This window comes from Narcine bancroftii, chromosome 7, assembly GCF_036971445.1.
Source record: "Narcine bancroftii isolate sNarBan1 chromosome 7, sNarBan1.hap1, whole genome shotgun sequence".
NCBI classification, from domain to species: Eukaryota; Metazoa; Chordata; class Chondrichthyes; order Torpediniformes; family Narcinidae; genus Narcine; species Narcine bancroftii.
In genome coordinates this window covers 194,716,060-194,743,498 of record NC_091475.1, presented here as the reverse complement: position 1 = coordinate 194,743,498, position 27,439 = coordinate 194,716,060, and the positions used below count along the sequence as shown (strand labels likewise).

Genomic DNA, 27,439 nt, shown 5'->3' with positions numbered 1-27,439 from the left:
AAACCACACACTGGGCGTGATTGTTGGATGGTTTATTTCCAAATACACACATTTATTTTTTCTGCTCAGTGTTTGTGTACATCTCTGGCTGCTGGAAATGAGATTATTCATGTTTGCAGAGCCAGTGGTTAAGAGTAGTTTGAACATAAAGACCTGATCCCTAAAATTATTAGCCATTAAAATCTAATTTCAGGTGTGGGAGGGGGGTAGATATGGGGAAGGAGAGGGACATTTATTGGTGAGGACCAGATTATTTTTGGGCTGAATTGAATTAAGTGTACATTACACCATTATTTGTGTCTTAAATTTAAGTCAAAGATTTCCTGGTCTCTCAATATTTCCAATAGAAGTCCCTGTTCTAAAAGTGTACCATTTATGTTTTTAAAATGTCATGTTAAGTCCCGTGGTATTTAACTAGGTCCGAAATGTTACTCAGGTTAACCACTTATGATCTTCATTCAACCTCACGAGCTCCACTGGGGAGAAATTGGTCTGGGATTGCCAGCGCTAGAACTGAACTATAAACACAACAGCGCCTGCTGTGTACAGCTAATGAGCAAAGGGAAAGGTCTCGCTCTCCTTGCTTTGGATTGTCACCACTGCTATGGATCTTGTTTTGATTCCTGAAGTATTAGATCAAACCTCAGCCTTCTACTTTTACCCATGGTCTCTTTTTGATTCCACATCTCATCCAGATACCAGATGACAACTTCAAACCTATAATAGTTTACATTCTTGGCTGGAATCCAAGAGATTAGGGCTGCTAAATTGACAAGTTCAAATCCCATTGTGGCACTAAAAAATTCACACTTTGGCAATTAAATAAATCTCAAAAAAAAGTAGGCTTCAGGAATAATGATCATAAAATGAATGAATGCTTTTTAGGGAAGTAACCCTCTGCATGGTGTGACCTCGGATCTCTGGCGATGGCTTCTGCAATGACTTAGAAATTCAGTCAGTTCAGTGATGAGAGACAATAAAAGCTGACGACACCCATATCCTCCGAAAGAATATGGTTTTTTTAAAAAAAAACATTTTGACACCACCTTGAGACATCAACATCAGGGAATAATTAAAAAAAAATATTTGGAATAAAATCCTCCAAATGCAATCAATGTCTTGGTGAATCACTACATTCTGGCACTTCACAAAAGAAACAGCAAAGACTGGTTTGATTTTGATCTCTGAAATGTTTTCTAGCAAATCTTAAATTTCAGTAAAGCTCTTCATTGTTGAGCCAAAGCTTTGAGACAATGCAAGATCAACAAAACAGGAACATAACCAACAGCTCTCAGCTGTTTGCCTTCTTGAATCTGTTCCAATTCAGTTAAATCATGGCAGATCTGTATTTGCTATCCTCTTGTTAAAAAAAGCACTTCTCCCTGGATGAACATAACTCAAACAGCACTCAAGAATTTTGATGCAATCTTTGGGCAAATCAGCTTGCCACCAAAATGCTGTGTACCATCCACAAAATGTATTTGTGGTTACTCACCCAGGCTTCACCTTTTGCATCTTCCAAACCTCTTCCATTTCAAAGGAAAATGAGGAACAGCAGGTGCAGAAGTCCGCAACCATCTGCTGGCTCCCCTCTCAGCTACTTACCACAATGGCTCGGTAGTTTATCACCAGTCCTGGAATTCTCTCCCAAAACCTACGGAGGGACCAGTGACACCATAAGAGCTGCAGTGGTTCAGGAAGGTGACTGACTCTCCAGGGCATTTAGAGATGTGCAATGAAGAATGTCCAGATTCTAAGCGATTTTATTTATTTTTTTGTTTGTTTTTTTTGTTAAATCTCACGGTGCTTTGCAAAATATGAGATGAATGTGGGAGAAATATCTTAATCCGAGCGGTAGTGATCCATGACAATAGGCTCAATTGCGCGAGAGAGAGAGAGAGAGACACACACACAACTAAGGTCAAGTGCAATACACAAATGTGAGCCGGACATGCAGCATCCACACGAAGGAAAGAGTCCACCCCTTCTTTAAAATTGTCCCAGAGTGGGTGGGGTTAGCAATATTCATAGGTGGTATATGTGTTTTTTTTTATAGGTTTAGACGGTCTGGCGGCCATTGGAATCTCTGTTACCGTTGCAGGGTTGGCTCCTGGTCAAAGGTCAGCGAGGGCATGCTTGGTGTCTGAGGGCTAGACGGGACAGGTAGAGTTGACGCAGGGTTGGTTGACGAGGCACAGCATGGTGGGGTCGCCGGCCTGGCCTGGATCGGCAAGCATGTGAGGCATTGGAGGGGCAGGGGAGAAAGGTCGTCTCCCGTGGTGTGAGTGAGCAATGAGTGTTCGAGATGGGGAAGACGCATCAGACCGACGTGGTCCTGGGGCGGTGGATGCTGATGTGTCGAGGTGGGTGCTCCCACTGGGGCCAAATCCCTGATTGAGATGGTGTCCTCCCACGATTGGGATACCTGACGTAGGCATAGTTGTGGTTGGGGTGCAGGAGGAACACCTGCTCGACCAGGTGGTCAGCCATGTGGGTCCATGCGTGTTTATGCAGGAGCACCGGTCCCGGACATGTGATCCATACTAGGAGGGAGATTCCAGTCACCAATTTCCTGGGGAATGAAAACAGGCATTCATGCGGGGTCTCGTTGGTAGCCTAATGGCATGGAGTACCTCGGGAAGGGCGTCCTCCCAGTAGTTCATGGACCATCCTTTTAAATTAAGGGCCAGAAAGACTGCCTTCCAGATCACCCCATTTTCATGCTCCACCTGCCCATTGCCCCTCAGGTTGTAATTAGTCATGCGACTAGTTGCGATGCCCCTTGCTGTCAGGTACTGATGCAGCTCCTCACTCATGAAACTGGATCCCTGGTCGCTGTGGATGAACGCGGGGTAGCCGAACAGAGTGAAGATCTATGTCAATGCCCTGATGACGGTGGCTGTGGAGGTCTCTGGGCATGGGATGGCGAAGGGAAAACGGGAGAATTCATCTATCACTGTGAGGAAGTAGTCGTTCCAGTTTGTGGAAGGCAGGGGGCCCTTGAAGTCAATAATTCGAAGGGCCGGGTGTCCTTCATGACGTGGGCCTGGAGTGGGTGGAAGAAGCGAGGCTTGCATTCCGTGCAGCCCCAGCAGATATCTGTCAAGGTCCGGACTTCCTAGTCAGTGTATGGGAGGTTCCAGAATTTGATGAAATGGTAGAGGTGTGTGACGCCCGGGTGGCAGAGGGATTCGTGGAGTTCCAGCAATTGGTCGGCCTGGGCCGACATGCAGATCCGGGGTAGGGTGTCAGAGGAGTCGTTGAACTTCCCCAGTCGGTACTGGATGTCATAACTGAACATTGCTACCTCGACTCTCTAGCACAAGATCTTGTCGTTTTTGATCTTGCCTTTGTGTGTGGTGCTAAACCTGAATGCCACTGCACGCTGGTCGGTGAGGAGGGTGAACCTCCTGCCTGTCAGGTAGTGATGCCAGTGGTGGACTGCTTCCATGATCACCTGGGCCTCCTTTTCAATGGTGGAGTGCCCGAGTTCAGAACCATGGAGGGTTTTTGAGAAGAAGGCTACAGATCGCCCTTCCTGGTTGAGGGTGGCACCAAGGGCCACATCAATGGCATCACACTCCACCTGGAACGGGGAGTCCTCAACCACTGCATGCATCGTGGCATCTGTGATGTCCTGCCTGATGCAGGTAAAGGCTGCCTGCACCTCGGGTGGGAGGGGAAAGGTGGTGGCCTGGGGCAGTGGGCGGACCTTGTCCGAGAAGTTGGGAACCCACTGGGAGTAGGAAGAAAAGAGGCCGAGGCATCTGTGGAGGGCCTTGACCGTGTGTGGGAGTGGTAGCTCAATTAATGGGCACATGCACTCTGGATCAGGGCCGATGAACGCACACTTTGTTATAAGTCAAGTTCAGCTCCTCGGCCGTCCGGAGAAATCTCTCCAGGTTGGCATTGTGGTCCTGCTAGTTGTGGCCGCAGATGGTGACATTGTCCAGAAAGGTTGCTCTCAGCTTGTGCCGGTCTACCATGCGGTCCATTTTAAGCTGGAAGACAGAGACTCCGTTAGTGACCCCGAACAGAACTCGGTGGAACTGGTAGAGACTCCCTTCTGCCTCGAAAGAGGTGTAGGGCTTGTCCCGCGTGGATCGAGAGCTGATGATAGGCCAACTTCAGGTCGATTGCGGAGTAGACCCTGTAGTGGCTATCCTGGGTAAGGGGTAGGTATCCATCTGGGTGTACCGGTTAATGGTCTGACTGTAGTCTATGACCATTCTCTGTTTGCTGCCCCCTTTGACCACCAGGACTTGGGCTCTCCATAGGCTGGTGCTGGATTCTATGATGCCCTCTGCCAGGAGCCGCTTTACCTTCACTTTAATGAATCCTCTATCAGCTGTGCAATAACGCTTGTTTCTGGCCATTATTGGTTTGCATGAGGTAGGAGAAGAGGGTGGAAGGAGTGATGCGCAGTGTGGAGAGACCGCAGGTGGCCTGGTGAAGTGCCAGTTGATGAAGTAGACAAAGATGATGTGGTCAAACAATAATCATGGCTTTTATTAGCAGAAACTAATGGTTCAATAATGAAAGACAATGGGTGCATACACAGTTATACCCAAGGGGAGTGTCCTTAACAGTAGAGATAATGCACAGCCAATGTTAGTGTTGCAAGCCTCGCCAGAGGGGAGACAGGCAGCTTGGCAGACATTCACCACAGTCTCCCCTCCCCCCCAGCAGAAGAAGGGTTAAAATCAAAAGGACAGCTGCTAGGAAAGACTGAAGCAAGTGATACATGGATACCATGTTTGGCATTGAGAATACTCTAACAGCCAAAATACGCCAATATCTAGCAAGCAATCAAAATATAATGAGATGTTTTATGAATATGTCAGCCTATCAGGATGTTTACGAATTCTGGTGCCTCTTCTCAAAACAGGTGGCTCCTTTGCAACCTTGGGAACTGGTACAGGTCCTGGGTCTGTCGTGTGGGAAGGACTGGCTTCTGGACCCGCTCCAGAATCACCAGCGTGAGGCTGTGGAGCCTCAGCATGGCCATCTGAAAGCTTACTAGGGGTCACAGGTTGGGAGGGAGAGGGTGAGTCCAACCTATCAGGCTCACTCTGAGTAAGTAGGGGTGCGAGGAAGGGGCGAACCAGGCGAGGCCAGATCTCTTAGGGGTATCATGTCAGTACTCCCATCTGGGAATTTAACACAAGTGTAGTTGGGGTTAGTATGCAGTAGCTGAACTGGTTGGACTAGGGGGACTGTTTTACGCGCCCGGGCATGGCCCTTCAGCAGCATGGTTCCAGGCTCAGATAAACAGGCTGACCAGTCAATCACAGTTTCTGATTTCCTAGGAAAGGCAAACATACATTCATGAGGTGTTTTATTTGTTGCAGTACACAATAAAGACCGAATAGAATGTAGTGCCTCAGGCAGCACCTCCTGCCACTGGGTAACAGGGTAACCATGTGTTTTTAAAGCAAGATTAACAGTCTTCCAGACTGTAGCATTAGCCCTTTCAATCTGCCCATTGCCCTGCGGGTTGTAGCTCGTGGTACGGCTGGTGGCAATCCCCTTCCGTAGCAGGGCTCGCCGCAGTTCAGTGCTCATGAATGCTGAGACACTATTGGTATGAATGTAATTGGGAAAACCAAATATACTGAAAATTCTGTGAAGTGACTTAATGACAGATGCTGACGAGGCTTCAGGGCAGGGTATCTCAAAGGGAAACCTGGAATATTCTTCAATTACAGTAAGGAAATATACATTTTCATTGTTGGAAGGTAACGGTCCTTTAAAATCTAAGCTAATCCTCTCAAAAGATCGGGTTGCCTTGATGAGAGTGGCTTCTGGAGCTTTGAAGTATTGCTTTTAGTCAGTTTCCTGACTTCTTCTAGAGAGTAAGGAAGGTTGTTAGCCCTTATGTAGTGGAAGAATCTCATGACTCCTGGGTGGCACAGTCTGTTATGGATCTCTTTTAGCCCCTCCAGCTGAGCACCAGCAGCAGATCGTGACAATGCGTCAGAGGGATCATTTAGTCTGCCCGCTCTGTAATTATAAGTTGAGACTTCTATTTGCCAGCGTGCCATCTTATCATTCTTGATTTTACTTTTGTGTTTAGTACTGAACATGTAGGCTACAGATTTCTGATCAGTGACAAGAGTAAATTTTCTGCTGGCTATGAAGTGTCTCCAGTAGCGAACAGCTTCAATAATAGCCTGGGCTTCTTTTTTAATGGCAGGATGTTTAAGTTCAGGTCCACGTAACGTGATGGAGAAGAATGCCACAGGTCTGCCCCTTTGATTAAGGGTTCCTGCCAAGGCACAATCTGAGGCATCAGTTTCCACTTGGAATGGGACATCCTCGTCAATGGACGAGAGTGCAGCTTTGGCAATAGCAGCTTTGGCAATATCAGCTTTAATTCTCTCGAAAGCCATTGGAGTGGGAGGAAAAGATTTAGTGTCAGACAGAGGGTGTGCCTTCGTGGCGTAGATCTGAACCCACTTGCAGTAGTAGGAAAAGAATCCCACACACCTTTTAAGGGCTTTTGTTGAGTCTGGGGATGGGATGCCCCGGGTCGGGGCAGATTTCTCCCTTGCAGACAATGTAGCCCAGAATGGGTAGCTCTGTCGCATTGAACACACATTTGCCCTCGTTAAATGTAAGGTTGAGTTTTTTAGCTGTTGCTAAAAATTTCTTTTGTTGTTGTCGTGCTCAGCCTGTGTTTTCCCACAGATAGTGACGTTATCCAAATAGGGAAGTGCACCCTGTAACTCATACGTCCTAACAATCTTATCCATTTCCATCTGAAACACAGAAACGCCATTAGTGACCCCATAAGGTACCCTTTTAAACTGGAATAACACCCCATCAGCCTCAAAAGCCTTATAGGGCCATTCCCTTTTCTTAATGGGGATTTGATGATAAGCTGCTTTGAGGTCAAGAGGTGACGTCATCACGCTCTCTGTCGGAGGAAGTGACATCATCTGTTGTGGTGGAAGTGACATCTTCGCTGGCCTTGGCGAGCACACAGCGATAGTACCCATCGGAGCTGGAAGTGGGGCTGGCGAGAAGGACGGAGGTTACTGGGCAAGTAATGGCAGTGCCCAGCCCTCTCACGTGGCAGGATCTGGAGGGGTAGCGAGGTGATCGTAGAGGGCCACTGAGCTGCCGTCAAGCTTCGAAGGACATACTTTTGCATAGTGGCCTTCCTTGCCACATCACGAACAGAACTGGTTTCCCGCCAAGCAGTTTTGGCACAATCGTCGATCTGACCCACACCGGGACCCACAGTACTTACATGGGTGTGGGGTGCCTGCGGCAGTGATGCTTCTGTCTACCAGCGGTCCCTGAGTCACAGCTGCTGTCTGGGCTTGGGGAAGTCTGGAGTTGAAGGGTTCGGCATGGAGTGCTGCAGCCCCCAAGGATCGGACTACCTGTATAGTTCAGGCCAGGGAGTAGATACCGTCTTCTAGTAACATCTGGCAGGTTGATCTCAAGTGCAGACCTCGAACACAGGCATACCTGACCAATATCTTGACTTCCCCTTCGTTCATCCCGGGCTCTGCCAGACACGGACGAGCTAGCTCATGCAGGGCTCCCAGGTTGGCTTTGACTGTCTCACCTGGCTGCTGGGCCCAAATTATCAGGAGGCATCTGGCATAGACCATGTTCATTGGGGGCTTGTACATGGCCTCCAGAATAGCCATCGCTTCCGAGTACTCTGTACAGTCTTGGTGGGCCTGGAAGGCACAGGGTCCCAACTTTGTGAGGAGCACCACGAATTTCTTCTGATCCAATTTCACCATGTCGGAGTGAGCCTGGATCACTGCCTTGACCACGTGTCTCCAGATTTCGAAGCGTGTTTGGGCTTCCGGGTGGTGAGGGTCGATCTCTAGGCTCCCGATGGTTAGGAGCTTTTCCATAGCAGGACTCAATTTTTAACTGAATAAATTGGGATGCATGGCTGCAGCAGTAAGCAGACACAAAACTCGAGAAAGACTGTACAACCGGCTTTATTCAGGTAAAAGTCTCTGCTACAGTGGTAGCTGTACTGGTGACTCCCGAGTGACTGGCTCGGGAGGGGCCGGCTCAGGATTATATCCCAGGCGGTTGATTGACAGCTGGCCGGGTGAAGTTAGGTCTATTCAGGTCGGCTGATTGACAGCCGACCAGGTGTGGTCTGTCCTCCAGTGATCTTCCTGCAGTTCCAGATATCGCCCCCTGCAGTATGCTAGGGGTGTATCACCACAAGTGTTGAGCGATTTGTGCCTGGGCTCTCTACTTCCTATGGATGCTGCATGACCTGCTGAGTTTCTCCAGCACTTTTGTGCACTGCATCAAATATGTGCTCATCGGTTTTGATAAAATCTGGAGAACTGAGAATGCAAACCACAGATGTCCCAGGTAGTATCATTTCATTTATCAATTAATTTCTGAGAACTGACAGTTGAACGGCAGAGACACATACAATCTCATGCACAAAATGGTGCTCTGATTGCTGTTTTTAGATTTATTTACAAATTGCTTTGCATTTATCACAAACTGGGGAGAATAGCATAAACAAATCACTTTGAATAAAACACAAAAGTCTGCAAATACCGTGATTGAAGTAGAAATACAATGCTGGAAAAACTCAGTAGTGTATTTTATATAGCAAGATAAAAATACATAACCAATGCTTTGGGCTTGAGCTCTCCATCAAGATATTTTAAACAAATCTCTTTGTTCAATGTGAATTATTGTGAAGCATCTCAAAGTAATGAAGTGGCTTGTTATTTCCCACCATTCTGAGAGTCACTTTAGAAATGAATTTTCTAATCTCTAATGGATTCCATGCTTTGCTTCCTCAGTAACAATGATCTGGATGGATTGGCACTCCGTAAAATCTTTGAGCCAACAAAGTTTAATAATTTGCTTAATGATCACTGAACTGGAAGTCACCAAAGCAATGCACTGTCTTGCTATTCGCATTGTGACCTACCACTGAGCACTGATTTTGTACAACCTTCATTTGGGTCAAATGTTTAGCACATTCGCCAGGAGAGGGGTGCAGGGATTAAAGCAACCAGGTAACCAGCTATAGGTCAGCAAATTTAATTTCTTGGGAGTCACTATTTTGGAGGATCTTTCCTGGACCCAATCCACTAATGGCATCATAAAGAAAGCACGTCAGTGCGTCTACTTCTTTAGGAGTTTGGAGAGATTTGGTATGACATCGGAAATCCTGGCAAATTTCTACCAATGTGAGGTGGAAATTGTGCTGATCAGCTGCATTGCTGACTGGCATGAGGCCAACAATACCCCTGAGCGGAAAACCCTGCAAAACGTAGTGGACATAGTCCAGGACATCTCAGGCAAAATCCTCCCAGCCATCGAGAACATCTACAAGGAAAGCTGCCATCGAAGAACAACAGTAATCATCAAGGATCTACGTCACCCAACACACTTTACGGTCTCCCTCAGGAGAGAGGTAGAGGTACCACATGACTCCCACCACCAGCTTCAGGAACAGCTGCTCCCCCTCCACCATCAGGCTTCTCAACAACAAACTCAATAGAGGCATGTTTAAGAACTCTTATTTTTGCACTTTGTTGATTTTTTTTCTCTATATATTGAAGTTTGCTTAAATTTGATTATTTGTTTACATGTGTATGTTGAGTACAGGTATTTTTGCACAACCAATAAGTGATCATTCTGCCTTGCCCGCAGGAAAAAAAATCTCAGCGTTGTATGTGATGTCATGTATGCATGTACTCAGACAATAAATCTGAAATCTAATAACTTCCACACTGGTGAATCATGAGCGTTTTCCAGTCCATATTACTTTTTGAAATGTAATTTCAAACGTAACTCATCTCTCAGGGAGCTAATGGCAGGAGTTATGCAATTAATGATTCAAATGTTATGGGGCTCGTACATCGACTATTACCATAATCTCTAGGTTCACTGTTAATGCAGAACTTTGGCACTGTGCTATCCCACTTCGGAGTGAGCTACTTTGTTGCATCAATATTAATTTTCAACCTTGCTTAGGGCTAGGGGTTTTGAAAAATTTTAATTTATTGTGTCCATTTTTTATTATAATGGCTGCGCTTTGGAATTTCAACTGTATGATTTTTCTCGCTGTGCTTTTCTTTATCTTTTTTCTGTAGCACATTCCATAATTGTACTATACAAACATTATTGCTGAGAATCAATAAAAAAAAAATTTTATTGATTAAAGGTAAGCATTTTGATAGATAAGGGAAATATACAGGTAACTCCATCTTAGCAATGGCACAGAGCAATGGACTAATTACAGTGGTTCCCAACCTTTTTCTTTCCACTCACATACCACTTGAAGTATTCCCTATGCCCTAGGTGCTCTGTGATTAGTGAATGGAAAGAAATAGTTTAAAAACCACTGATTAATTTGTATCTAATTGACTCGTTATGTGGACTGTTTCATAACTCCAAAGGAAATGGGCCATTAACAATTTTTCTCAAGGCAAATATTTCAGTAGCAATTGAGTCTAAAGCAGTGATTCTCAACCTTCCCTTCCCACTCACATCCCACCTTAAGCAATCCCTTACCTATCACAGAGCACAGTTGGCACAGGGATTACCTAAAGTGGCACATGAGTGGAAAGAAAAAGGTTGAGAACCACTCATTCACCAAATCATCTCCAATGATGTTAAGAACGGAAATAGAAGCCCATTCAATTCCTTACACCTCGTCTACCATTCAGTAAGATCTTGGCTGATCGTTTATCTCAGCATCTGCAACTCCTCATTCATTTGACATCAAGAAAAATTATCCATGTTTAGATCAATTTCACCATAATTTAAAAGGCTGCATATTTCAAACATGCACTGATTTTCATTAAAATCTTGCTTAATAAAGCGTTACCTAGTTAAGTTAGGGTATTACAGTGGAACATTTATCAAAGTTTATTTAATGAATTTAAATTTCCCATTGGCATTGGTGAGTTGGAGTTCAATTCGGTCTCACCAGTGCTGAGCTATGAAAGGAATGGACTAGCCTAATCACTTGAAGACTTTGAATTGGAAGACCACTTCAGCTGCTGGAGAGTTTAACCCCATTTTTGTTAAATAATCTGAATAAAGGTACATTTATCAGTGATTTTCACTACAAAAATGTCTAATTGTAAAAGAAACATTTGTCTACTTCAGGGAAGGAAATTTGCTATCTTGGCCTCCATGTGACTTCAGATGCACAGCTATGTAGTTGACATCTAATCACTTTATGTAATTTGCCTTACAAAATTCCCACTTCCAAGGCAATTCGAGTTTACTAATATCGTACATGAATTAATGGTTGCCCATGTTTGATCCTGGCCTTGGTACACTTCTTCCCCGTGTCAGTGTAAGTTTCCGCTGGCTGGAGTCTTGGGAGCTAACATGGATCTGATGGGCCAAATAGTCTTCATTATTAAAAAGTAAAAATGAAGTCAGCTGATTTTGGCTGAAATCCTACAAGCCTATTGAAAATTATTTCTTGGTAATAAAAACATGGTAAATAGGAGCCATTGAGCCCTTCAAGTCTACTATTCAATGTAATAAAGGCTGATCACAGTTTTCTCTCTATATTTCTTGATCCCTTTAGCCAATACGGCCACAACCAATGGGCTCTTCAATTCCTCATTCAAATATATATATATTTTTTTAAATGGGTGTGCGAATCCGCCAGGTGGTGAGTTCAGGACTCCTGTCATTTGTGGAATGATCCTTTTCCTTGAGTATCTTATAATCCCATCAATTATGAAGTCTATACCTTCCAGTTCTCTTCTCCTAAGAGATATAATTATTTTTGTTACTTTTGTTGAAAATCCATTCTTTTGTGTAGCTATTCAACAGGAAGGAGTTTTGGACGCTGTTGCAATTAAACATGTTATTAATGCTCTCTAGATAGCATCAAATACAATGAATAAGTCTCCATGCAAGGAAATTGTGACTTTTGGTTCTCAAGTTCCTTCTCCGAAAGAACTCAGAATTCCAAGGAAAGGATGACACAAGGAATAGTGCAGCTGTTTGGGGAACATTGAAGGAGCCCACTGTACACAGGGATTGTCTTTTCTCATCCCACATCTGTGTTCCTCATGAGAAATTATACTCACCCGTAGCAAGCAGAATGCTGTTAGGTAATGCACCCTTATGACCCGTAGTGTTCATTCACATGAATAGACTTACTGTCACAAGACTGATTGTGTACTTAAAACATTCAGAAGCTTGTGGATGGTGAGCCAGTAACATCACCAAATTTGTACTTGACCTGCTGCAAAAGGGTGTGATTTGATAAATAGATCTAGCTTTTATGTGTAATGTTAAGTCCTTTTATTAGGTTTTTCAGTCTTTTGCAATATTCAGGAGGAAGCAGTAGTTATTTTAATATCCATGTAGCAGTAAGTCATTTATTTTCCTTTCCTGTTCTGTCTGGGGACTGCTACTAGGTACGGATCTGTGGTCTCACATGAACATTTTTCATGTTCTTTGTACTCAGGGAATTAACTAAATTTGTCATCATTTTAAACGTAAATATGTGATGTCTGCAGCCAAGATTAATGTCCAGATGGTGGGTAATGAGGGCTCAAGAAAGACAATTAAATCCATGCTGACTTTCACTAATATTTATTAATATGAATCCATAAATACTTGCTTATTTAACAGCACACATCAATGTACCTAAATGTTTAATTGACATGCTTTGAGGCTCTCAAGACCCAAAGGCAATAAATGTTTGTAGTTTGACTCCTGTCATCAGTTTCGAACAGCATGTGCCTAAAGCATTATCTCATAATGTCATTTCTTTATTGAAAATTTAGAGGTAGTTCATTTGACTCATAGGGAACATTTTAATTTCAAATACAAAAGTAGCTTACAAGCATTATAACACAGCCACTGCAAAGTTGATGCAAGACTATCTCCTTAAGGTGCCATCATGAAGTTTGAAGCTATTTACAACGATCAGAAGGTTGAAGATTTGAATCCCATTTCCGAGTCTGCATGCTCAACTCTTGAAGTGCCAGTTGATGAAGTGGACAAAGACGATGTGGTCAAACAATAATCATGGCTTTTATTTGCAGAAACTCATGGTACAATAATGAAAGACAATATATGCATGTACAGTTATATCCAAGGGGAGTGTCCTTAACAGTAGAGATAATGCACAGCCAATGTTGGTACAGCAAGGCTCGCCAGAGTGGGGAGACAGGCAGCTTGGCAGACATTCATCACAACTCTAAATCCCCTTTCACACTGACACTTTAATTAACTGCCAATCTACCAGTTGACCCCTGCATGCGAACTGGCGTGCAGTGGTCAAATCACCCTGGGGATGAATCCGAGGGAGGTTGTATCATCGCTGATTTGTTTTGAATCAGCATATCGGTTCACCCAGTGTGAATGTGACAGAGGGTATGCCAGGTCCAATTAATGAGGATAGTCGCCCTTTGCAATGCAGGGTAGTGAATGTGATAGGTTAACATTGGTCCAGTGTGAACGGCTGTATGGGTATTTCAAAATGATTTATTGAACCGCCAATTTAGTGGTTCGCCAACATAAAAGGTGCTTAAGCGGTCACCCAGAGCAAAGAGACTTGTCACTACATTTCTTGCTTTTGAAGACCTGCAACACTTGAGTTTGGTTTAGGGAGAGGGTGTCAGCACTTTGAAGTTGTTTTGGAATTGGGGAGGCCAAATTTTGGGTTGGTAACCAGGATGGGACTGGAGTGAAGGAGACGAGTGTGGTGAATTCTTGAAGATCGGGCCTCCATGGTGTGGAAGTATCTATTGCAGCTTCAAAACCAACATCCTTGTGGGAAGACCACTACAAGGTTGACAATTTAGCCAATAAGATGTTTGGTGAGAAATGTTGGCTTTTAAAGTGGGCATGAAGAGAGGGGAAAAAACATAAAGAGGTTTCTAGAGTCTTGGACTGAGAGTGAAAGCATTATTGTTGGAGATTGGGGGTTACACAAAGGACTGGAGAAAGAGAGATGTGGGATATTGAAAATAAGAGTATTGAGAGGCAGAATGTTAGAATAGGAGTTAGGGTTCAAGGTGAATGTTAAATGAATAGAATTTGGAACCAGGCATGTAAGCAAAGATCACCCTCCGTTTCTTGAATGTCAAATAGCCTCAAATTCCTTAGAACTTAGTAGAGGTGAGAGGGAGGAAGGAGGAAGAGCATGGTGCAATATCATGTGGCCTCTGGATACTTGGACTCTCAAAATGTTTAGGTTGGAATTGGGGTATGAAGTAGAGGAGAGTTGTTCCTGTGCAGAGATGACATTTGGGTAGATGACACTGTCACAAACCCTTGCACTGAGGCTGGGAAGAGAGGGAAAGAGTGTAGTTGTGGGGTGTGATCTAGTGCTGTAAATTTCTATGATCTATTTCATTGTAGTGTTACAGAGTCCAGAGGACCCCAAAAACCAGCAGCATTAGATACGCACCACAACACAGGGTCACTTAAACAAAAGTTGTTGTTAGTTATATTTGAACAAGAAAACAGAATTAAACTTTAACTTATTACTTAACCTACCTAACTACTGAATCCCCCCTCTAATACTAAGTGCAGGTGAGTCTTGCTGATGAAACTTGCCCCCTTCAGGGTTCTCCAGATGATCCTCTTTCTTTCAGGTCACCTTTCAGACTGCCAGTCTTCTCCGTTGACAGGCAGCCTTCCAAAGTTTGCCAGCTTGTCCTTCAGGAACTGATTTCTGTCCCCTCTCTCTCTGTTTCACATTCTCCCTCTCTGAGAGCAAAACTCTTCTCCTCTGCCTGCAAAGATCACATGCTCTCCCAGGCAAGCTGCTGTCGATACTTTGTTGTCTTCTGCAAAAATTCTGTTTTAAAATGTGTGTGTGCAAACTGCTCTAACAGTACCTCCCAAACCACCTCTAATACTCTGTCACAGGAGAAATTACTACATTGCAAATTCCCAGACTCAGGATTATACATTATAACCAGATAAAGGCACAGTTTAGCGTAGTTCTTAGAGCACCACGATTACAATGGCAGCGACCGGGGATTTGAATCCACCATTGTCTGTAAGGTGTTTGTATGTTCTCCCCATGTCTGCGTGGATTTCCTCAGGGTGCTCCAGTTTCCTCCCACCATTCAAAACATACCGGGGTTGTAGGTCGATTGAGTGTTCCATAATTGGGCGAAGCGGGCTCTTGGGCTGAAAGGGCCTGTTACCATGCTATATGTCTAAATTAAAATTTTAAAAATAATGTTCTTGTAGTTCTAATCGAGGATCGAGTGTCGGGCAAAACTCCCTGGTGCTTATTAGCAATAATGTGAAGGGTTCTTCCATATCCAACTAAGAGAATAACCTATACCTGATCGTCAACAAGACAAAGGAAATAGTGGTCGACTTCAGGAGAGCCTGGAGGGTCCACTCTCTGCTGACCATTGATGGCTCCACCGAGGTAGTCGAGGTAGTCAAGAGCACCAAACTTCTTGGTGTGCACCTGGCGGAGGATCTCTCCTGGTCCCCCAACACCAGATGCATTGCCAAGAAGGCCCAATAATGCCTCTACTTACTATGAAGGTTGAGGAAAATTCAGCTTCCACCCTCCACCCTCACTACATTCCACAGGGGATGCTTAGAGAGCATCCTATGTATCTGCCTGGCTTGGGAACTGTACCATCTCAGAACGCAAGTAAAGACTGCTGAGATTATTGGGGTCTCTCTCCCTGCCATGATGGACATTTATAATGGCGGTTGTTTGCGGAAAGCCATAAACATCATGAAGGACTCCACACACTCCTCCCACAATCTGTTCTCCTTCCTGCCATCCGGGAAGAGTGACTGAAGCTTTCAGGCCCTCACAACCAGATTACAAGACAGCTTTTTCCCACAAGCTGTGAGGCTTCTGAATTCTGGGGACACAAGGCTAGCATATATAACATAATATTTAATAAGTCATACGTTATTTATAAAATTTTCTGAGGTAATTTATCCATGTAAATAACCAGCTCCATGGTCCGTAGAAATGCTATCTCATTTTCGCTGTACACTGCCAGATTTATGGTAGGAACGACAAATAAATGTGACGACTTCAGATGGACCTTGCACTCTCATTTCTAGCCGATAGTATCTACCTATGTGATTGTTTTTGAAATAACACTTGCACCGACACTTTCCTGGCTGAGATGAGATGGTTACCAAGAGAGCCACAGCTAAGATTATACCCTGCCAATGTTGAACAGGAGGCAGTAGGAGCTCATTCCAGACAAGTGACCTGAAGGGCCTTGATGGGAATAAATCAATTGGCTGTGAAGTGCATGAGACCATTGTGAGTTTCTGAAATGCAGACAAATATCATAATCTCATCAAGTCTTGCTACCACAAGCATGTTTTGTTCTTCTTGACTTTGTTCAGGATTTCATTATCATTGCTGGTTTGGGTAGGACCTGTAAGTGAATTTGCTCTCACCAAACTAATTACATAGAATACATCAAAGGAACCTATTTCTTACTAGCAATGACTAGGGACAGAGAATTAATTTTTTTGTCAAAAGCTTTAAGGAGAGCATGAAGAGATGTATGTAAGAATGTATTTAGACAAACAAGTCCTTTCATCCAATTAACCTACAAGTCCCCGGTACGTTTTGAAGGGTGGGAGGAAACTGGAGCACCTGGAGAAAACCCACAGCAGACACGGGGAGAATGTACAAACGTCTTACAGACAGTGTCGGTTTCGAATCCCCAGTTGCTGACGCTAACTGTACCGCCCTACTTTCCCCGTGTCTGTGTGGGTTTTCTCGGGGTGCTTCGGTTTCCTCCCATCATTCAAAAACGTACTGGGGGTGTAAGTTAATGGGGTGAAATTTGGCGGCACAGACTTGTGGGTCGAAGTGGCCTGTTACAGTGCTGTATGTCTAAATTATTTTTTTTTAATTCGAAGCAAGTACAAGCTGAACCTCTTTTATCTGGGACTCTGTGGTCTGGCAACTCCCACGGTCCAGCACGTTTTGAACCTGCCGTTAGTGCAAACTCCTTACAAACAGCGCGGGATTCAAACACCAATCCCAGTTACTGGTGCTGTAAAGGCATGGCGTTAACCACTAAGCCCACGGTGATTTTATTTGTGATATATTTTATCCTATTAGCTCAGAAAATGGGGTCTGATCAAGGCACCTACCACACCTTTGACAACTATTTGCTGTGCATTTTCTATTGTCCAGCATCTTCCATGGTTTAGATCAAAGCACTTCAACCTGTAATTATAATTTGAAATTCACAATCCAATGAAGTGGTGGAAATAGTGTCAATCATTGCTCTCAAAGGAAATAAAGTGCATATTTGAAAGAAGAATATGCACGGCCACAGGAAAGGAGTGGAGAATAAAACTCGCAGAATTGTTGATCTGGGGGCCAGCATAGACTTGATGGGCTGAATGGTCTGGGTTATAATCATTCTAAAACTGTATTTTATTTTATCTTATTTCTCTATCAAATGTAGCATTGGGAGTGAGGGTAGATTTGAAAATTGTCCTGAAGCATCTGTCTTTCTCAGGGGATAATGAGATCTAATTTTGGTTGCCTCTGTCCAGAATCTCTCCATTACATTTCTCTGTGGAGTGCTCACACTTTCTGTCCTTGTGGGGTATGTTTTTTGTGCAAAGCTGTTAAAGCTGTCTGCCTTCATTCACATTAGATGCTTTGCTGCCAGCAACAATGAGGGCTGACTATTCACAAGGATTAACATGGTAGCATCTGTGAAAGACTTTGATACAACTTGTAACTGATACAGCTAGACTAGTTGATGCAGATGAATTAATTAACGTAGGCATGCAATTTTTTTTTTGAAGCTCTTAAAAACAATGTTTCTGTATTGTATTACAATCTGGAGTGTAACTTAATGACTTTCTCCAGTAAATAGTTTGAACAACTTCTGTATTCTCTCTAAAATAAATTCTTACTGTTAATTACTATAACTTATTTAATATTTTTCTTAATGCTTTAAAATTTAATGTCATCCATCCAATTTATTTTGGATTTTAACTTCAGTCAAGGCATCAACACAATTTCCATTTGTTTTACACATGAACAACAAACCTTTGCCAGTTCTTCATTTGAAATTTTCCTTTGAAAAGAAAGACTTCAACACATTTATATTGTGTATTTAACATTGGGCAATATTATTTCAAATCAAGTCATGGTGCTTTACGTTAGAAATCAACATGTAGGTTGCTTCCCCTTGATGCCAGATAAGTGTATTTTCCAGTTGCTTGAAACTTACACTTTCAGCGTCTAACTAATACATCTGCATTAGGAATAAACAGTTTAAAAGACAAAATACAAAATACTGCACTGTAATAACACTGAACAAACTTCACCTGCATGAATATGTAAAACTAAAAGCATTTTACTTTATTTTGAATCACATTCTTTGAAAACATTTAACCGTCGCTGTATCTGCAGATACCTCTCCCTCCATACAGCTACCCAAAAGACAAACAATAGCATTGTGGGTAATTTACTGCCCCCCTGGCCAGGGCTACTCTTACTAAGCAGGGTTAAGGAGAGACACTCCAACGGTGAGAGGCACCAACCTGCTCTCCATCCTGGGTGACACCATTTTATTCAAACACAACTTTATTTAAACGAGCAAAGCACTCCATTATCTTCTCCCATCTTCACCAAAGGTTTATGTGTTACTTCATAGAACATTCACTTTTACAATTTTAAACTTGCATATTTTTACCTGTTATTTTATTCTTTTTTTTTATTTTAATATTTTTATTTATTTTCCTCAGCTGCTTAGGGTTTTACTGTATCAAAAATTCATTTTAAATGATTAATCTGAACTTTTGCACTATGACGCTGCCGCAAAACACCAAATTTTGTGGCTTGTTCACGATAATAAATTTTGATTCTGATTCTGAAAATAAATCTTTGGAATTCTCTAACACTGAGAGTTATGGCAGAGGAGTCATTGAATGTGTTCAAGGTTGAGACAGACCGAATTTTGATCCTTGGAGGAGCAAGGAATTACGATAATAGGCAGGAAAATGGCACTTAAAACAAAACAGAGTGAAATAGAATCTTACTGAATGGCAGAGCAGGGTCAAGGGACCCTGCATTCCCTTGTGTTTGTATTTTATAAAACACAAATTCATGATTTACAAAATCTATTGATACTTTGTCGGGCACTTATCGATCTTCCTTTTCATTGTAATCGTATAGTGTGTAATTGTGTTTTTAACTCAGCTGTATGAACGTTAGAGTTAGTCTGCTCGCAGAACAATTCTCCCCACTAATTTGTGACAAATAAACTTAATTCAGATTTAATCATTTTCTTGAAAAAAAATTATTTATAAATTTTAAAACCACAAATGAAATTACAATTATTACGTAATATCACAAATCCATTACAAATAGATGTGGTATCTATATATTGAAAGAAAAAGAATCCCACTATTATCCCCCTCCACCCCTCTAACCTCCTACAAAAAAGAAAGAAAAAAGGAGAGAGAGATATATATAGGACAAGAGATACTCCATACTACAAAGTTTCTTATAATATGTCGAGGAATGTCAGAGTTTCATTTAAATATTTATACCAATACTTTGTAAATATGGGCTCCAAATTTTACAAAATATATATTTATCTCTTAAATAATAAGTAATTTTTTCAAGTCTTGTACAACTTCAAACTTTTGCATGCCATCTCTCCAGTCCCTGATTTAATCATTTTTGTGTAAATATGCACCTGAGCACTGCAGGTCCACATTCCTGACCAGTGTGTAATGCTTCTTCCAAGGAGTGCGAGAAAGTACGTGGAAAAGTACTGGAAAGAAGTCCAAGTTGGGGATTTTGTTCGCTTGCGATGCAATGAAATAATTCCTGCTGATATCCTGCTGTTGTACTCCAGCGACCCAGATGGTCTCTGCCACATTGAAACTGCTAACCTGGATGGAGAGACCAACCTCAAGCAGCGACAAGTTATTAAGGGATTTACAGAGCTGGTGAGCCTTTTTATTTCAACAACTTATTTTCTATTACTTTGCCATCAAATCTAAGAGGCCGTTCTGCTCATTGTGCAAATTTATTAAAAGACCCATCCAATTAATCCCATTCTCCTGCTTCTTTCCTCCAAATCCTACAGTTTTTTCTTTCATTTATAAGCAGGGGTGCAGTGCGAATTATTTTTAGGTGCTGGAGCTCACCAAAAAGGTGGTGCTGGAGTCGCCCCATGACGAGTCAGAGCAGTATTCTAGTCAGCTTCTGCATCCCCTGTTTGTAAACACCTTATCATTATGGTGTTACAGAGCTCAATATTATTTAATCAATGAAGGGAAGGGTCCTCCTTTAGATTGAATGGCATCATTAATTACCACATCACACACCTTGACAATAAACATCAAAACCCAACAATCTTACAATAAATGGTTTCTGATTAATTGTCAGAAATGCATTTGAAAGGGATGATTCGGGTTCAAGTTTTATCATCATCTGTATATATACAACCAAACAAAACCGCTTATCTCTGGTCCGTAGCGCACACACAAGCACTCCTAATACACAGCACATAATAATCTCATACAGAGTAAAACCCCTGTGATCTGGAATTCAAGATAATGGCAGCTTCAAGCAACCGGCACAGTTTGTGCAGTTGCAGGTACCAGCAAATGGGTTCAAATCCGGCGCTGTATGTAAGGAATTTGTATGTTCCTCCGATTTCTGCGTTGGTTCCTCCGGGTGCTCTGGCTTCTTCCCATCCTTCAAAAAGTACGGGGGTTGTAGATTAATTGGGTGTAATTGGGTGGCATGGACTCGTGGGCTGGAAGGACCTGTTACCATGCTGTTTGTCTAGATTTAAAATTTCAACCCGCAAAAAAATCACGGAAAATAAATAAAATACGCAAGTTTAATCTTGGCGCATTGCGCTTTCATTTCACCAATCACACAACAAGCAATCTCAAGCGACCAGAAAATTAATTGAGACAATACACAATAGATGCTGGAGTAGGCCATTCAGCCCATCAAGCCAGCACCACCATTCATTTAGATCATGGCTGATTTTCCACTGTAAGTACCCTGTTCCTGCCTTCTCCCCATAACCCTTAATTCCCCTGTCCACAAGAACCTTATCTAGCTCTCTCTTGAACTTGTACAGAGAACCCGCCTCTACCACCCTCTGTGGCAAAGCACTCCACAGACCAACAACTCTCTAGGTTAAAAAAATTCTCATCTCTGTCCTAAAGGGCCTTCCCTGTATTCTTAAACTACAGCTTCTAGTCCCCCAACATCGAGAACATGTAATCACTTTCTATCATGTCCAATCCCTTAATAATCTTTTATACCTCAATCATATCTCCCATCATCCTTCTAAATTCCAACGTATACAACCCCAGTTTATCCACCTTTTGGCATACGTCAATCCCGCCATCCCAGGAACTAACGTTGTGAATCTACGCTGCACTCCCTCAATAGCGAGAATCTCCTTCCTCAAATTAGGAGACCAGAACTGGACACAATACTCTAGGTGTGATCTCACCAGTGCCCTGTACAACTGCAGAAGGACATATTTACTCCTATACTCTATTCCCCTTTTTATGAAGGCCAATATGCCATTTGCCTTTTTCACAGCTCATTGAACCTGCCTGCGAGCTTTTAGTGACTGATGTAAAAGTAACACCAAGATCACGGGCACTTCCCCACTCCCTCACTTGATACCATTTAAATAATAATCTGCCTTACTGTTCCTGTCACCAAAGTGGATAACCTCACATTTATCCACATTAAACTGCATCATCCATGCATCTGTCCACTCACCTAATCTGTCCAAGCCCCCCTGCATTTTCCTGACATCCTTCTCACACTTCACACTGCCGCCCAGTTTCATGTCATCTGAAAATTTGCCAGTTATTTAAAATCCCCTTATCTAAATCATTAATATACATGATAAACAACTGAGGACTCAGCACCGAGTCCTGCAGGACCCGACTTGTCACATCCTGCCATCCCGAAATTGACCTATTAATCCTATTCTCTGTTTCCTGTCTGTCAACCAATTTTCTATCCTTGTCAGCACCCTACCCCCAATACCATTCTCTCTGATTTTGCCTACTCGTCTCTTGCGCAGGACCTTATCAAAAGCCTTCTGAAAGTCCAAGTACACCACATCCACTGGCTCTCCCATGTCCACCCTCCTCGTCACATCCTCGAAAAATTTCCCTTCAGAAATCCATGCTGACGAAATTATACTATTAGTTCTGTCTCAGTGCTCTGTTATTTATTCTTTGATAATAGATTCTCATATCTTCCCCACTACTGACGACAGACTAACCAGTCTGTAATTGCCTGATTTCTCTCTCCCTCCCTTCTTAAAATGTGGCACAACATTAGCCACCGTCCAATCCACAGGCATCTCTCCTGAATCTATAGAACATTGGAAAATGTCGACCAGTGAGACCACAATTTCAAGAGTAACCTCCCTAAGCACCTCGGGATGCAGCCCGTCAGGCTCTGGGGCTTAGCAGCCTTCAGTCCTTTCAATTTACTCAAGACCACAAGCTTCCAAATCTGGAAATCCAGTTAAATTTTACCACCAATTGTTCAAAAGAAGCAAAATTATTATAAATGATAAGGTCTTTGAAACATTTATTACCCAACTTGTACCAGTTATTAAAGGCAGTGTCTTGCAAAGAAAGTTGCAAGAGCTGATTGGATATTATAGGGCTGTCAAGAGAAAATCTCTAAAATGCAAAACAACCTTCTAAATTGTGCCCATTTTCTCATACTACGTTTAATTATTGGATTGTCAGAAGATGAAAAAAAGGCCCTAGAATTCCCAACATTCTTAGTAAAATTCATTTCTATTTCTACCCATAAAGGTTGGTTAACTGGATTAGCAAAATGTAGCAAAAGAATCAAATTACATATATTGACCAGCCAATAATAAAATCTAAAATTAGGAATCGCAAATCTGCCATTCCTTTTAGCTTTATTTAAGGGGGGGGGGTGTTTTCCTTGTCATATGTAGGAAGATATAAGCAAACCCTTCGCATTTCTATCAATTCCTTTGATACCGCAGGACCTCTACCCCCTATCTGACCTTTAACTGCATCTTCCCTGGTGAAGACAGATCCAAAGTATCTATTAAACTCGTCAACCATTTCCATGTTTCTCATAATAATTTTGCCCGTTTCTGTTTTTAAGGTCCTAGCCATTTTTTTGCCTCTTTATGTATTTAAAGAAGCTTTTACTATCCCCTTTTATATTATTGGCTAGTTTACCCTCGTACCTCAATTCTTCCTCCCGTATACCTTTCTTAGTTATCTTCTATTGCTGTTTGAAGGTTTCCCAATCCTCTAGCTTCCCACCCCTCTTTGCTGATTTATACTTCCTCTCTTTGGCCTTGATACTGTTCTTGACTTCCTTTGTCAGCCACAGTTGCCCTTTGCTCACCTTAGAACCTTTCTTCTTTTTTGGAATGAACTACCAATCCCCATAGGTGCTGGATACCAGGAGTTTTACAGTATACTCAAAATGACATTTAAAATAGGTGTGCATAAATATTTTGAAATCATTTCCTTGTTTCATTAACAAGAGACTCGAGGTTTACTGGATACCGCTCATCAATCTCAACCTGTGGGAAGAAGCAGTCCTGATTTTGATGCTCCTGTACTCCTTCCTGATGGTAGTGTGTGTTGCACGGCGGCAGCAGTAAGCAGACACAAAACTCAAGAAAGACTTTACAACAGGCTTTTTTCAGTTGAAAACCTCTGCTACAGTGGTAGCCGCACTGGTGGCTCCCGAGTGACTGGCTCGGGAGGGGCCGGCTCAGGATTATATCCCGGGCAGTTGATTGACAGCCGGCCAGGTGCGGTCTGTCCTCTGGTGATCTTCCTGCAGGTACAGAGATCGCCCCCTGCAGTAGGTTAGTGGTGTATCAATGATTGGTAGGGATCTTCAATAATTCTTTAAGCCCTATTTAAGCAATGCTTTTGGTGAATATTGAAAGGGAAACCCCAATGATCTGTTTTAATGACCTGACTCCGATGCTTTGCAGCTACCATACCACACAATGATGCATCCAGACAGGATATTCTCAAGTGCTCCTGCAAAATGTTTTCAAGATGGGTACTGGTAGCCTTGCCATCTTCAAACCCCTTAGAAAGAGTAGCTGCTACTGTGCCTTCCTGACTAACGAGAAGGTGCTGTGGTTCAGGTTTCTATTACTGCATTTCCAAATGAAGCCTGCCTGAAACACCTCTTTCTATTATTATCGCTGAAACCTTTCCAGATGTGGCCACTCACCTGCTTCCTTTCCAGTTTGGATATCAGTACTCATGGATTCAAAGCCACAGTCCCCTATTTATTTGTTGGATTGTTTTTACCAGAAGATACAGTTTTAAATGTCATTGATTGGCTGACCATTCTTGAACTGGTCATGGTGAGATTCCAATCTTTTTGTTAAAAAATTCATCCTATTCAATTATCTATTAATATCACGAAACAAATGCATTGGTACTGATCATGGTGTCTTTGTAGGTAGTTTTTTTTTAGTTTTCCTTTTCTTTGGACAACGCGGCCTATTCACTCACTTGGGATATTCTTGGACACAACTATTAATTGGAAGCAAATGTTGGCTCCAAAATTGTGTACTTGTCCTGTTTTTGTTCTTCAAAAATTTCCAGTGATTCACCATTCATATCAGAGACATTCCACATACACAACTTTTGCACATCTTCCCCACCCACCTCCCCTCCATGTGGATATTTCAACATTTGCAAGAAATATTTTTCCCATGAATGCCTCAGAACAAACTTTTTTCGCACTCTAGTTACCAGGGTCTTTATGTTTGCTAATAAGGCATGGAGCACTTTTTCAGCTAAACCTATGGAAACTATTTGTTCTTCTTGGAAGACAAGATAGGATTTGATAACAGTGTCACACCATTCTTGATTCTGTGCCCTCTGCAAGTTAAATTGAATGCATTTGAATTCCTCATTATAAACCTTTGCTCTGTATATCTAGAAATAATTGTCATTCTTCAGTTTGGAGCAGAATTTAACTTATGGTTATCAGCTATTCGACATGTAAACTTTGTTATATTTTGGCTCTGCAAAGAGTGAAGCTTATTTGCGTGGCATTTTTCCTCTTGAACTTATTTTACCAATTAAAGACTTTATGGATCATTTCTAACCATGTGCTTGCATTGTCCCAAGAACCTTATTTTGGTTTAATTTTTAAAAAGTGTTTTAAAAAAAATGTTTCACTTTCCTACTTCTTGGAAATTACAAAATTTATAACTTAATTCGAACATATGTGTCTTTAATTTGCAAACCTAATTTTTGCTACATTAAAGTGCTGATGCCCGTAAATTAAACCAAAATACACCTAGGGCAGTTTACTCAAACCTTCTGGCATTTATAGTTTTATTTAGAACCCTTTTCCAGGAATGCCACCCTTTGATCAACTGAGGAATGCCTTCTGGTACATCCTCCCTGCCACGCTTTCTCCTAGTCTGCAGAAATAAAGTGGTTGACGTCCCAACCTCCAGGGAAACTCTAAAACTGTCATGGTTTCAAGCCCTCCCTGAGTAGCTGAGAAGAGTCCATCGGGTGAGGGAGATGAACCATAAACAATGATAGAGACAAATTTGATCTTAAAAATGTACTAAAAGAAAGGGAGAGATATAATAAAGAGGCAATAAAAAAGCCACCATTTAGGAGGAGAGAAAGTATTGCCATCCATAAAGGAGGCTAATGTGCACCAAATTCTATTACAGAGTCATTGAGAGAGGGGAAGGGAGAGTGGGACAGAAGCCCAATCAATTCGTGGAAGGAAGAGCAACAACAGGTTGCTACTAAGATTTTGGTATATTTTCCAATCTCTACCAATTTTCATTCCCAAATCCTTTCTCGACTCATTTGATTTGCTTATATCTTCCCACAAGTGGCAAGGTACCCACCCCCCCTTAAATAAAGCTAAAAGGAATGGCCGATTTGTGGTCCCTAATTTTAGATTTTATTATTGGATGGTCAATATATTGCTACATTTTGCTAATCCAGTTAACCACCCTTTATGGGTAGAAATAGAACTGAATTTTACTAAGAATGTTGGGAATTCTAGGGCCCTTTTTATTATCTTCTTTAGATAAACTAACTGATAATCCAATAATTAAACATAGTATGAGAAGATGGGCACAATTTAGAAGGGTGTTTTACATTTTAGAGATTTTCTCTTGACAGCCCTATTATATATAATCATCTCTTGCAACTTTCTTTGCAAGACACCGCCTTTAACAACTGGTACAGGTTGGGTATTAAATGTTTCAAAGACCTTCTCATTCATAATAATGTTGCTTCTTTTCAACAATTGGTGGTAAAATTTGACTTGCCTAATACATTTTTTTAGATGTCTGCAAATTAGATATTTTGTTCAATCTCAGATCCCTGACTTTCAGGCATTCCCCAAGGTGAATATTCTTGATGCACTTTTTAACTTTCTCATAAAGGTTTACTTACACTTATTTATAATAATTTGCTTGATTTAAGGATAGCCTTGTTAGTTGAAATCAAGAATGGCTGGAAGTAGGACTTGAATTTTTCAATCTCTAATGAGGTGTGGGTCTCTATTTGTAATTTGATTAATACGACCTCCTTTTATACATAACACTGTTTGTTGCAATTTAAAGTGGTCCATAGAGTACCTATGTCTCATTTTTATTCAAATATAAATCCTCTATGTGACAAATGTAAAATTGGTGATGCCCCTTTGGTTCACCTGTTTTGGGCCTGGCCTACCTTAGAAAAATTTTGGAAAGATGTTTTTCAAACATTATTGGTGATTCTCAAGTTCACATTAGAACCTTGCCCTTTAATTGCTCTATTTGGTTCATTTCAAGATGTTGATGTATTACTGACTTCGATTCAAAACCGAATTCTATCTTTTATTGATGGCCAGATGTGAAATTTTGATTAAATGGAAAGACGATAACACATACACAATGATTAAGCGATATTACGTCTTGTTTAAGATTAGGAAAAAATTAGATCTGCTATCAAAGATTCAAATATTAACTTCCAAAAGGCATGGGGGCCATTTATGGACTATTATTATAATGTATTTTTGGTGCTGTGCTGTCATCTCCAGGCTGTGGTCACATGATTCCTACCTGTCATCGTTTAACTGCTGAGTAGTAGGGGTTCTAAATCACCAGTAATTTATTTGTGTTTTATTCTTATGGAGTTTTTTTTTTGTGTGTTGTTAAATTCTATTTTCTTTTAACCTGCTCTGGACTTTGTTATCATGAGGAAAGTTTTTTGTAATAATTCCTTGAAACTTATAGCACAATATATAACTGTAGGGTTTAATGTAATTTAATTTAAACACGAATAAAAATATTTTAAAAAGAAAAGAAAGATAAATCCTAATTGTGTGGTATTGTGATTCAGCTTGGGAGATTTTTAATGGCAGTTCACAAATATTTTCATTCAGCTTTCATGCCCAGAGTAA

The 27,439-nt window shown here is 41.8% G+C and overlaps 1 protein-coding gene across 3 annotated transcripts in view; it reads left to right on the top strand.

Moving 5' to 3' along the window:
• The window catches only part of atp10a (ATPase phospholipid transporting 10A), a 252,799-nt gene that overhangs the window by 128,022 nt on the left and 97,338 nt on the right, over window positions 1–27,439 (top strand). For 2 of the 3 annotated variants that reach the window (XM_069891894.1, XM_069891893.1), the window contains one exon: window positions 19,734–19,938. The exons of the other annotated variant lie outside the window; for it this stretch is intronic. In XM_069891894.1, the coding sequence (XP_069747995.1) occupies window positions 19,734–19,938 (205 nt within the window). The remainder of the gene's footprint in view (window positions 1–19,733; window positions 19,939–27,439) is intronic. 3 annotated transcript variants of the gene reach the window in all.